Consider the following 13352-nt stretch of genomic DNA (forward strand, 5'->3'; position numbering starts at 1 on the left):
TTTACTCTGTCAACTTATTTGTCATAATTTGTGAATATTTCACTTGAATGGTTTACAATATAGAAGGCATTTAGCAGGACAAATGATTTTCCCTCTTTGCTCATCTTTACTCAGAAAACTACTCAGAGTGTACCAAGTGTTTCTGAATTTCTGTTTCCCAACAAACAACAATCCATGGATATTTGCTTTTTCTTTTGGATAAATGATGAACTTTGCCTGGAGAGCATGATGAATATTTATAGTCTTTTTTGCCTGCTGAGAGATGGCTGAAGTTGTCTTATAGTACTCAGCATCTTGGTGGGAATTCTTTATCTAGGATATGCATAGATCACTGCTGTACAGTTACAAAGCCTAGCAGCACAAAGAGAATGTTTCAGGAAGAGGCTTTGAAGACCTGTCTTCAAGGCTGTGGGATAGCATATGACCCTATCTTTCCTCACAATCAGTTAAGTGTTACTGTTTGCTGGAATGGGGTGGAAATTAACTTAAAACTTGCTTCAGCTTGCAGTGGAAGGAAGGTGTAGCGCTTATTTGTGGTTATGTCTGTGGCAGCACCTTCTTCTCCAGCTCTTTGCTACTGGATTGCAGCTGCAGCACACACAAATCTTGTACCTCCCAGCAACTGACTCGTCTCCCTCCAACTTGTATTTTGTTCGAATCTAATACTTTCAGTAACACTCAAACCCAGAATTTGACACCATTCAAAATCATCAGGGGAAATGAGGACCTTTCACAGTTCAGGCCTCCACACATAACCAGTTGATACTCAGCAATTTGAATATTCATGACTCAGTTGTCATTAAACACAGCCTGAAGCCAGCCCCTGTATAATCCTATTTAACTTCTCTTTTACAATCGTTTATTTTCCTAACTGCATCTCAAGCACTTACTCTGATAAAGTGACGAAAGGCTGTACCAACACCCGAGAGGGACATCTAGAAGAACTGGCAACATCAGGTGGGATGGCTGTTAGTAGTGCTATATTTACAGTGCGCTGTGAATGATTAAGAAATTCAGAGGTTTGTTCAAACTATGAATACACATGAAGAATGGAGCTTCTGAGAAAGTAATAACAGGGTCAGAACCTGTCTCTATTGTCCAACCTCTCAAATATGTATTTTTCTAAGCAAAAGTCATCTGGAAATTATGAAATAGAGTTATAAGGTTTTCTTCTTTTGGAAACATGTAAAATAACAGAATAATCTGTATCTTTATTGCTGAAAATTAATAAGTTACAAATTTCTAGAAATAAATATAATAAAAAAATATGACAGAAAAAAAATCACAAAGTAACACCTTGAATTTGGAAAATACTTCATCTTCATATAAGTAAATAAGCTCATGACTGAAGTAACTGGATAGTTATGTTTTATATTCTTCCATTTCTGTGGAAATCCATACTGATTTTTACTGAGGTCTCCCTATATTCCACTTTTTATAAACAAAATATTGGAAGAGGAAAGAATAGAGGTTGAGTTTTTAAAAAGTCCAATCCTAATACAAACCCAACAGTGTCATTTTTAAGAGTTTGCAGGAAAAAGACATATTTAAAATGTCACCCTTAGTAGGAACAAAAATGTATTTTAAAGTCCTGAAATCATTATATACAGCATACATAAAAGTCTAATAATTTTGTAACCTGTGCGCAACTTTGAAAAACAAGCTTGACTTTTGTAATCATTGTTACAGCTACCTTAAACATTTTACTTTACAAGTTAGAAAACCTTGACTTAAAATTACTTAAAGGCAGTGTTAAAGTATACCTCACTGTTACTAACTGCTTTTGCAAACTCTGAAAATAATCTCCAAATTTTTGTCTCTTCTACACATACTACAGAAAAAAACTTTCACATCTAAAAACAATGTGTAACAAGGATATGCTTCATACAGTATTCTCCTGAGGTAATCAGGTATAAAAGGACATTTCTTTTGCTTTATCAATTAGCCCAACAACTTATTTGTCAAACTAGCATAACTGCCTATACTACATCACTGTTAATAGTGAAAGACTTATTTGACACCTCTCTCAGTATTTATTTGCATATACATGCCTACAAGATTGTTTAAACATTCAATTACATTAATTGGTCATATCCTCAATTTCCTACAAATATTACATCCTCAGCATGGATTTTTACATCACTTACTGGGGCATGCAAATATTGCAACAGCTACAGTTCTGGAAATTTAATTCTGAGAGTTTTATTTAATAATGAAAATTAAGCACAAAAGTCAGCTCAACACTAACCAGGGAAGAAGTACATACACTAAATCATCTGAACACATGCATTTAATTACAGAAAAGACAAAAGACTTTCAGGAGTCCTGCATGCAAAATATCAAGCACTGCACTACAGAGCGTAGACTATGAACACAGGTGTGGGAATAGCATAACAGAGGAGCACGTATTTAGCACAAAGAAGTAAAATTCTTGTACATATCCTTGGGGTTTTTTCCCCCGTCTTGACCCTCAACACTCTTATTTCATGGAATATTTCTCATCTTTGTAACCATATTTGTCCATTCCAATTAAAAATGCTTAATTACACTGTTTTCTGATTGCCTTGTACAAGATATCTTCAGGAAAATTCTAGGTGATTTGGCTATTACAATCCTATACTTTGATTAACAACGCTTTGGTGGACCACATGGCGTGATGCAACTTGAAAATCCAAAGCATTTTAGTAAGCTAAATATATTGAATACTAGCACTCTTGATAAACCACTAATTAATGCAGCTTTTAATGTTAAATGTTTTACAGTTTAAAGCTTCTTGCCAAAAAAGCTAACTGTTATGCTTAAGGAAAAGTTAAGAAGGAAGAATGCATAAGTATAGTTTATGTCTTTACTTTTGTTAATGAGGGTGATTCAGTGGCAAAAGCCTTCTTAAAAATGTGAGGTTTTTTCTTTCCTTTTTTTTTTCCCCCCTTTTCCTTTTAAGACAGAAAATCATCAAGTTGATTGCCTGAGGGAAAGAAGAGATGTGTTTCTGCTAGTACAGATTTTGGTTCTGAATTGCACTAAGCAAATTTGGAGTAATTCAAGACACTCAAGTAGAATTATATCAATACAGAAAAAAAAGAGGATCCACCTTGCATTGTCTGGGACTTTATGTAACTGTCATCACAGTCAATGGAAAGATTTCCCATCCACTTTTCTGGATCATTTTCCTTACAATACATTCCCCCATACATGAGGCATACTATGACTCCTACAAGGCAAAATGACAGGAGGTATAGGCAACAACAAGCAAATAATAAAAGCTCCTTCAGTCTGAAATGACTCTGAAATCCTCCTGATGTTCCCTTAGATATTTTTGAATTTGTTCATATTTAGGATCATCACTATGAATTTTCACTTTTGCACATTTTTATTTAACATCTTTGCCCCATCTTTTGAAAAGCAATAAAATCAGCTGGAGATATTCTTGGATTTTCATCTGTTGCTATCTGAAAAATGTTATACTTCCCAACTGTCTGCTTACAAATTTAACGTGATATCTTTTAACACCATAAGAAGAATTAATCTTTAGTAAAAATCAAAGTGTAGTTGTCTTGAGGATAGATTTGGTACAGACTGATTAATATTTCCCTATTTTTTCTTCATTGGAATATCTCACATTGTTAACGAAGTGAAGAATAAAAATATTTCAACTCACCAGTTGCATCAGTTTTTATTCTGGGTTGAATATCGCACATTTTGGTCGTAACAAATAGGACTCCTAGAAGCAGAGCAGTATTCTTCCTGCTACCCCACTTATTCACACTTAGACCTGTGCTGTTGCAAAAGTGCAATCTTAACAAACTGCATTAACAAGATTAAATGGAAGAAGTGATACAGGCATAGACTGTTCCATTTCATTAGGGAAGGGAGGAAGACTGCTGGAGGAACTAAGTAATGAAAGAACATTTTCATTTGGTACTACTTCCATGTAGAATGTGCTTCTTTTTCCAGCACAATAATTTTAAAATAATACTTCTTTTCAGCAAATCATTAAAATAAATCTCAGCATTCCTTTACTATCATTTTTGTTTCACACACATGTAAGAAATGGAAGGTTAGAATGGCAGATGTAAAGTGCCAAATTATCACAGATATTGCAAAATGGTATGGATACTCTACATACTTGCATCCAGAGCTAAAACGTTCATTTGCATACAGTGGTTTTTTTAGTCCCTGTGATAGACTTGAATGAATTGCCCATGTTGGATATCCATTACATTACAGGAATATCAACTGGAACTCAGCTGTCCTCCGTTTGTACAGCCAGGGGGAATTATTTAGGGGTAAGCTCTCAATATGAATCTCTAAAGTAGTTGTCCAGAGTCTTGAACTACTATTTTTTTTTTCTCCTAAGCTCCTACATTACCTAGAATTGCATCCTTGTTCACAACTTATACTTGCAAGGGCATGCAGTGGCTGTCATGAACCAAATATGATATAGACAAACACAGAGCACTGCAAGCTTCTCAGGCTGTCTGTCAAAAACAAAACAAAGCAAACAAGACATAAGAGGAGAGTACTTCTGAAATACAGCCGATACATTAAATATAGTGTCTCCCACTAACCCACTTTTCCCTTTCTTTGACGGTTTTCTGCGCTCAGAAATAATTCTTTTTGTTTGTTTGTTTGTTTTTGTTTTTAACAAAGAGTTGTGCAAGGTTATTTCATTTCTAAGTAACCTTTCCTTGTTATGACATTTTCTCATGTCCTAACCTTTTGCATAATGTACTTGTTGGAATAAGAAATTATTCAGATTTTAACAGTTCTATCCTGCTAACTCTGCATATTCATTCCCTTGGAATTGGTGCCAAAGATAAAACAGAGAAGACTTCATTTTCAAGATTCAATAAGCCTGGTGACTGTTAATCCTATATACTATTAAATAAAAAGATGTTCAAAACTGGCACCATCTCAACCACTTTGCATTGAGTGCTTGTTCTGGTCAGATAAAACAGTTGAGGAATTTTCAAACAAAGAAAACAATGCAAGGGGAAATATTAGGAGAGAGTTCCAAAGTTTATGAAAATAAGGAAAATTATTGAAGATTAAGAAAACTAACAAATATATGATCTGGGAATAAGCAACCTGAAAAAATATTTTTCCAATAACTAGGAAAATATTATTTGAAGGGTAATAAGAAACAGGATGAGTTAATTACTTATAATAACTTGTTTAAATCTGCATAAACATTGCACAGCTCTTTTTTCATTACTGTTCCTAGAAGCAGTCACGTAGGCTACATGTGATGCTGTGGGATTATAATCTTAAATAAGGTCCCAAACTCAGCCTGCTGCATTTCAAATGCATAAAAATTCCCTGGCTTACTACAAGAATAGGAATTGCCCTCTCCCTATTATTTCATAAACGAAAGCCTTTGATGTTATGGGGTATAATTTTTCTTGACTGGATAAATAATTGGTGTATAATTTTCCTTCTGTTGCAACAGCATTTCATTCTGCTGAAGTAGTGATTGCCTAACAAGATTTTTAAGTCCCACTGTTCCATAACAGATTACAGTTCCCTATTAGACACACCACTTTCCTCTCAGATGAAAAACATGGATCAAAGAAATGGCCAAAAGAAATGAACAATATTTAAGGGTTCCTTTTTTCTTTTCTCTCCCTCTAATTTGTGTAACTGAAAATTAGTTCTCCATGAGACAGAAAGAAATCAATAGATTGATGCCAAATATTACAAACCCTTCTGATGCAGGAATTAGTATCACACTGGTACTGAGCAATGATTCCAGATGCACTGGCTATCAAATTGAGAATTATCACTTGAATAGCAGCCTAATAAATCACCCTGTATGTCTTGTTGGCTATGTTTTGCCTTTACAGACATCAGAGCAGACAGACTTTGGAAGGAGAAATCTTACACAATGTTTGTGTTTGGTAATGAGAATTCAGTTCCAGAAGAATATGGTGCTATTTAAACTCTTACAAAAATATAATGATACAACAAAGTTTTCTATTCTAAGTTTGTATTTCTAGAAATGTACCCCACTGACTCCAAGCTTAAAAAAAAAATTGAGCAACCATTGCAAGAGCTAAACCAATATAAAATTAAAACTTCATTCATCTATATATAGCAAAGAGTAAAACAAACTTTGACATCCATGCATTGTTATTCTGCCTTTTGACCAGGAAGCTGTCTTATGAGATGGATTAACATCTTGAAATGACAGAAAACCTCAATAAAAGGGGTCATCATGGACTTAGATTTCTATTTAACTGTTTCTATACAAAGCGATCATAGAATCATGGAATAGTTTGGTTTGGAAGGGATCATTAAAGGTCATCTAGTCCAATCCCTGTTCAATGAACAACATTCTTGAAAAAACGTTGCCTGTGTTCATTTCTCCTGATAACTTTCAACAGATAAGAGATTTAAAAAAATATGATAAATACTTTTAAGAACAAGAAAGGGAGGAATATGACACAAGTGAAGTCTATGGAATATAGCCTTATTCCTTAATGTTCTTATTTGCTCAGCAGTTTGTGGCACTTTATAATACACAGACTCATGGGATTAACTGATTGGACATTGCACTTTTTTGGTATCAACTACAAATACTTGAGCATGTGGTCTGCTGGAGCTACCCTGTGCACACTGAAAGCTCAGGAAGTCCTTCAACTATTGTAGGTACAAACTCCTTTAGGTGTTACTTCTGGTAAAAATGCTTTGGCTAAAACAAGGGCAATCTGGCCACTGCTTTAGAGACTAACAAATGTGGAGGTTAGGAGGGAGGCAATTCCATCCACTTTGCTCTTATTAAGAGCAGGAAACAGATGCATCCACAGACAGGAACTGCCCGCACGTGCGGGCAAAGTTCTACTGATTCAGAACCTCATTTGGTGTAAACTGGTGCAGGGCTGCTGAACTTAGTGAAGTGTCAAATTATACTAACTGCAGGTCAGGTCCCCTTCTCATTCTTACATTACACAACAACTGAACAGAGCGTTATTAAAGAGGCTCTAGGTAACCATATGATGTTCCTCTCAAAGGCTGTATATGATACATTCTCTTGGTCTTAACTGCCAGAACTATGGGAAATGGAGCAGCAGCTTCTAGGCTGTAGCCCTGCACAATTTCAAAAAAGATTCTTCTGTTCTTTCATTTTAGGAAGTAGGTATTGTCCGCGGGGAATGTGATGAGATAAACCTTGCTCTTTTGCCTTGTCTATTGTTTACCCACGCAAGCTCTGATCCACCTTGCAAATGTCCTTTTGGATGTTGGCCTTCCTCCTGTGTGGATACAAAACAGAATGAAAAGACTTGCTGCATCCTGAAATCTTGTGATCTGTAAATCCAAGTCTCTGCAGCTCTGGGTACATTTCAGAAATGTGAATCAGTTCTATTCCACTTGTAGGCTAAAGATACAAAAACCAGTGATGCTACCTTCTGGTTTAAAGAAAAGTCAATACAAATGTATAGGTAATCCAGGTGCTTTAATCAGGGCTGCTACAATATATGGGAGAATCATAGAATGGTAGGGGTTGGAAGGGATCTTTAGAGAAATTGGTAGCAGGGATGTCAGTTCTTTTTTTGTTCTATATTTTTTTCTGGTGAAAAGTAGCCCCACCAGACTGGGTGAAGGGGAGCCTTGAATGAGTGAGAGCATGCTCTAAAGGTCTATTAATCCACTGTGCAGTGCATTTTGAGTTCAAAGACATCAGAAATTATAAAAGAGGCTATACCTTTATGGTGTAGAAAAGAGGGATCTTTGGAGAAATTTACTGTTAAATCAATTCAGGACAAAGCCAGGTATTTTAGACTTTTACAGTCCAGACATTTACACATTTCTTAATCAGACTACCAACCTTTTGCTATAGAAAAACACTGATGTGCCAGGACAATTATCACTGCTTCCATTATTTCAAACCTCATGTGTCATATGCCTCTTGTATCACATATGTCATGTGTCCATCCCTTGCTCTTGGATTTCAGCACTGGAGGAAATTATCTGTCATTGGCTATTGCTTGTAGTTACTTCCTTAAGTCTGTACACTTTTTTTACTGTGACTGCAACTATCATTACCATGAAGATGTACCTAATAAGGCTATTTTGGAAGCAGAGTGGCCATTTGTAGCAGTAGAGCAATTTATTAAATTTTTTTAATACCTGGAGATCATTGGAACTACCATCAAAATTCATATTAGATTACATATAAATGTACCACTTTCTCCCACTCTATACCCAATATATAAAAAATTGCAGCACTTCTGTTCAAGCAGCTGACTCACTCTATAGTCAGATACATTTTCAAAGATTCAAAACACTGGACAGTATGATCAAAATATCAAATGGTCTCTTAATTTTGAGTCACCTGAGAATTAGGAATCCTTTGATGCCTGCTTTCAGATTGAACCCATTCATCTACATTATTTACTTTTTGCTTGATAGTCTAAATAAGAATTACACAGTTTGGCAATTTAAAAACAGACTTAGTTCCTCACATAGGACAAATAGTTGCATGTCCCAGATTTTGACCATTTACAGAAACTGTTATGATGGCTGCATAAAAAGCCTTACAGGGTTTCCTCCCATACATCAAAGCCTAATTCTATGCTTAAGTGTATACGCTATTATCCCTTTGCTATTCATTGTGACTCTAATAAGCCTGTTTGCCCATATCTCTTCTTCTCCTAGACTGACATGTCAGACAGATCTCAATCTTCCTCAGGTTACTGGGGGCTGATGGATATCATAAAGGAAATGTCCAGGCTCTCCCAACTTGGCTCAGAGTAAGAAAAAAACCAGTGGACTCAGTGACACACACACACACACAAAAAGCTTCACAAGGAAGTTATCAATTGAACTGCCATACAAACTTGGGACTAGTGAAAGCAAAATAAAATTTTACCATATTTTATGGCTTTGCTATTGAGACTTGACAAGAATTACAGATTATCTCTCATAACCCTCCTACACTTATTCTCTTGCCTAATTTTTTGTGCCTCCAGAATAAATTTCATCTTTCTGGAGTAAGAGAACAACTGCCTCCAGTGAACTTGGCCTGACTTAAGGAAAGCCTTGGTTCACATAGGCTCACGTCTCACAAGAAAAGCAGAGATAAATCTAGGTGGTATTTTGTTTAGTTTTTTTTCTTTGAGTACATTGCTTTCTACAGTTCTTTACAAACCAGAAGAATCAGCAACCCAAATATTTTTCTGTAATTACTGAAGTGATTTGTTAAAAACTGTGGCCTCCACATCTTGAGAATAAAGAAAAAACAAAGCAGAAGGATTTAAATAAATTTGGTAATCAGATACATTATATTAAAAGGGAAAATATTCAAGAGTGTTCCAATATCTAATACAGGCCTTAGTCTTCAATATTTTAAGCAAAGTATTAACTGAAACCTCTTGGTTTTCCTCTCATAAACTACTGTGACTGTACTCTGCTTCCTATAATGTAGACCACTTTAAACTGTCTGAGTTCTTTAGGTCTAGTTGGGAACCTAACAAGATGGCATAATTTATCTGACAATGACCACAACCACCCTCAGTTAAGTTAGTGAGGTCAGTGTAACTATCCATTTGAGACCTCCGTATTTCCACTTTAATGTAAGGAAACAAAATCTCACCGGCACCTCTGCACTAAATGTGTCAGCAAATGTGACTGGCAGCAATGCTGTTTCTGCTTGTATCACGTCCCTTCAGTTGCCAAGCCCAAATGGAAACAGTGGGGTGAAATGACAAACAAAGCAGAATTACTTCAGTAGGGATCCTGAACCTCTCATGAATTTGTGCTACATCCAGCTAGGGGGTGGGAATGGGGGTTTTATGTTTTACATTAAACTCAAATAAGCTTTCACAAATGAGAACACTGTCTGCCACATTATAAGGTCAGCCACAAAGAAAGCATCACTGCTGGGTTTCTAATCTTGAATCTCATGCTCATTAATAATACACAACAGAACATCAAACCTTTCTCAAACAACAAGCCCAGGACTTTGCTTTAATACCTCTGTCAGCACTTCTTTGCACTCCTGAAGGTGCAGATTGTGCTTCTGACAAAAAGAGCAAGTGCTTTTAAGTAATTCTTCTAAACATTACCACAGGCTTCTGTTTCCAAGAGCAGCATGTGAATAATAGATGCAGAGGTCAACAAATTTAAAATAATAATAATAATAATAATAAAAATAATTACTAACTAAAGATCAAGTCTGTTGCAGACAGAGTATGTCTAATTGAGAGTGAACATGAACCACCCAATGCACTGTGCTGCTATTTCAGCTACTGCATTCAACAGGATCTCCATACATGACAAAGCTTGTGGCATTGTCCTTGAGAGACCTCCAGGAAGTCATGAAATGGAGTGGAGAGAAACTGCAATCAGTACGACAGCTTTGTTCTCACTGATGACCTGAAAAAGATATTCATCTACACTGAGATACCTCAGGGCCAGATCCAAAAACCCTGAAGAACAGAGACTCCTAAGTCTTTGATGCAGACACCTGTCTTTTCAAAGCAGTTTGATACAAAAAAGGATTAGTAAACCTGTATGAGATGCTGAAATGCTTTTGGAAGGTATAGGCAGTCCAGTGTTTTGCCACCAGGTCTGTCTCTTTGTGGGATGGTCACACGTGAAAGCTGGAGAAGAAAGGATCTTAAAGTACCCAAGTACTTTAGTAGTAAGGGAGATAATCTATTGAGGGAGGTTTCAATTTTGAAAATTTACCTAATTCCTATCTCAACAGCAACTAATCAATAAAATTGTACCAGTGGTGTGAGAATACAGAGGAAGTAGTGAATTAGCTTTTCTTATGTAATCATTAGATATACTAAAAGTAACTCTCTGTTTTCATAGAATCAAAGAATCATTTAATCTGGAAGAGACCTTTAAGATCATTGAGTCCAGCCTTTGTATTAACCCTATCAACCACCCATCTCTTAAACACCTCTAGGGACGGTGACTCCATCACCTCTGGTCAGGCTGTTTCAATGCCTGACAACCCTTTCAGTAAAGAAATTCCTCCTCATATCCAGACTGAACGTCCCCTGGTGCAACTTGAGGTCATTTCCTCTTTCCTATTGCTTGTTACTAGGCAGAACAAACCGACCATCACCTTCCTACAACTTCCTTTCAGGTACTTGTAGAGAGCAATAAGGTCTCCCCTGAGCTTTCTTTTCTCCAGGCTAAACAGCCCCAGATCCTTCAGCCGTTCCTCATATGAGATGTGCTCCAAACCCTTTACTAGCTTGGTAGCCCACCTCCTGATACTCTCCAGCACCTCCATGTCCTTCTTATAGAGAGGGACCCAAAACTGGACACAGTATTTGAGGTGCAGCCTCACCAGAACTGAGTACAGGGAGATGATCATGTCCCTCCTGCTGACAACACTGTTCCTGATCCAGGCCAGGATGCCATTGGCCTTCCTGGCCACCTGGGCACACTGCTGGCTCATGTTCAGCCGCTGTCAATCAACACTCCCAGGTCCCTCTCTGCCTGGCAGCTTTCCAACCACTCCTCCCCCTGCTGGGGGTTGTTGTGGCCCAAGTGCAGAACCCGGCACTTGGCCTTATTGAAACTCATGGCATTGGCCTTGGCCCAGCCATTCAGTCTATCTAGATCTCTGTAAATCTTCCCCACCCTCAAGCAGATCAACATTTCCATTCAAATTGCTGTCTTCTGCAAACTTACTGAGGGTGCACTCTATCTCCTCATTGGACCCAGTACTAAGCCCTGGGGTACACCAGTTGTGATCAGCCACCAACTGGATTAAATTCCATTGACCGAGATTCTTTGGACTCAACCATCTAACCAGTTTTTCACCCTTCTTTTCACCCAGACAAGTCTATGTCCATCCAAGCCAAGAACAGCCAATTTCTCTAAGCGAACACTGTGGGAAACAGTGCCAAATGTCTGTCAAAGTACACAACATCCACAGCCTTTCCTTCATCCAGCAAGAGGGTTACCCTATCACAGAAGGAGATCAGGTTTGTTAAATGGGACCTGCCCTTCATAAACCCATGCTGAATGGGCCTGATCACCTGGTTATTGTGCATATGCTATATAACATAACTTAGGATGACCTGCTTCATCAGCTTCCTGAGCACTGAAGACAAACCAACAGGCCTGCAATTTGCTGGATCATCCTCCCATCCCATGTACTAGGCGTTGTATTTGCTGACTTCCAATCAGATGTGAGCTCCCCAGTCAGCCATGACTGGTAATAAATGATGGACAGTGGCTTGGTGAGCACCCCTGCCAGTTCCCTGAGCACTCCACGATGCACCTCATCCAGCTCCACAGATTAGTGCACACCACTGTGGAGCAGCAGGTCATCTCCTAACCTGACCATCTCCTCCTGAATTGTAGGGGGGACATTTAGTTCCTTGCTCCTATCTCTTGGCTTGGGGGGATGACTTTTCCTACTAGAAATGCTCCTTTTACCAAAAACTGAGGTAAAGAAGCACCTCAGCCTTCTCTTTGTCTTTTATTACCAAGTTTCCCTCTGGATCTAATAGGGGATGGAGATTCTCCCTGGTCTATCTTTTATTGTTAATGTATTTATAGAAACTTTTCTTATTACCCTTTACTTCTAAAGCCAGTTTGACTTCTAGTTGGGCTTTTGACCTAATTATCTCCCTACATAACCTAACAATGTTCTTGTACTCATGGTGAATGGTCTGTCCCTTCTTCCAGAGGCCATAAACTCGCTTTATTCCCCTGATTTTAAGCCACATCTCCTAATTCAGCCAGGCTGGTCATCTTTGCCTCCAGCTCATCTTATGGCACACAGGGATACCCTGTTCCTGGAACTTTAAGATTTCTTTCTTAAGAAGTGTCCAGTCTTCCTAGACTCCTATACCCTTCAAAACTGACTCCCAAGATTTTCTATCCAGTAACCTACTAAACAAGTCAAAGTCTGCCCTTCGAATGTCCAAAGTGTCAGTTTTGCTGCCCTGCGTCTTAGCTTCTCTATGAATAGAGAACTTAGTAATTTCATGGCTGCTGTTCTCCAGACAGCCTCCAACTACCACATCCTGCACAACACCTTCTCTGTTCACAAACAAGTGGTCCAGCATGGTTCCTTCCCTGGTGAGTTCCCTTACCAGCTGTGTGAGGCAGTTATCCTCCACATATCCCAGGAACCACTGATGTTTTTGCCCCTCTGCCCGAAGCATCCCACTTTAATGAACGTAGTTTTAACTTCATTAAGGCTACACAAAATACAGTTTTGTGTAAAACAGATAGGGTTTTTTATTCATTTGTTTGTGTTGTTAAAGCTTCAGGGTAAAGGAGAACCTCTTTGTTAAGTCCATGCCTAAAAGTTAGTATCTGGGATGAGGCCACATCTGAGACAAAGTAAAATAGCTAGTGAGTCTCAAACAGTGGTG

The 13352-nt window shown here is 37.9% G+C and overlaps 1 protein-coding gene across 1 annotated transcript in view; it reads right to left on the reverse strand.

Annotated features, from left to right (window-relative positions):
• Positions 1–13040, reverse strand: part of RORB (RAR related orphan receptor B) — a 57065-nt gene extending 44025 nt beyond the window's left edge. Inside the window, exon 1 of the mRNA XM_010200906.2 lies at positions 12866–13040. Within this exon, the coding sequence (XP_010199208.1) occupies positions 12866–13040 (175 nt within the window). The remainder of the gene's footprint in view (positions 1–12865) is intronic.
• Positions 13041–13352: the final 312 nt, after the last annotated feature.

The sequence above is a fragment of the Colius striatus genome, chromosome Z (assembly GCF_028858725.1).
Source record: "Colius striatus isolate bColStr4 chromosome Z, bColStr4.1.hap1, whole genome shotgun sequence".
Classification (NCBI taxonomy): domain Eukaryota; kingdom Metazoa; phylum Chordata; class Aves; order Coliiformes; family Coliidae; genus Colius; species Colius striatus.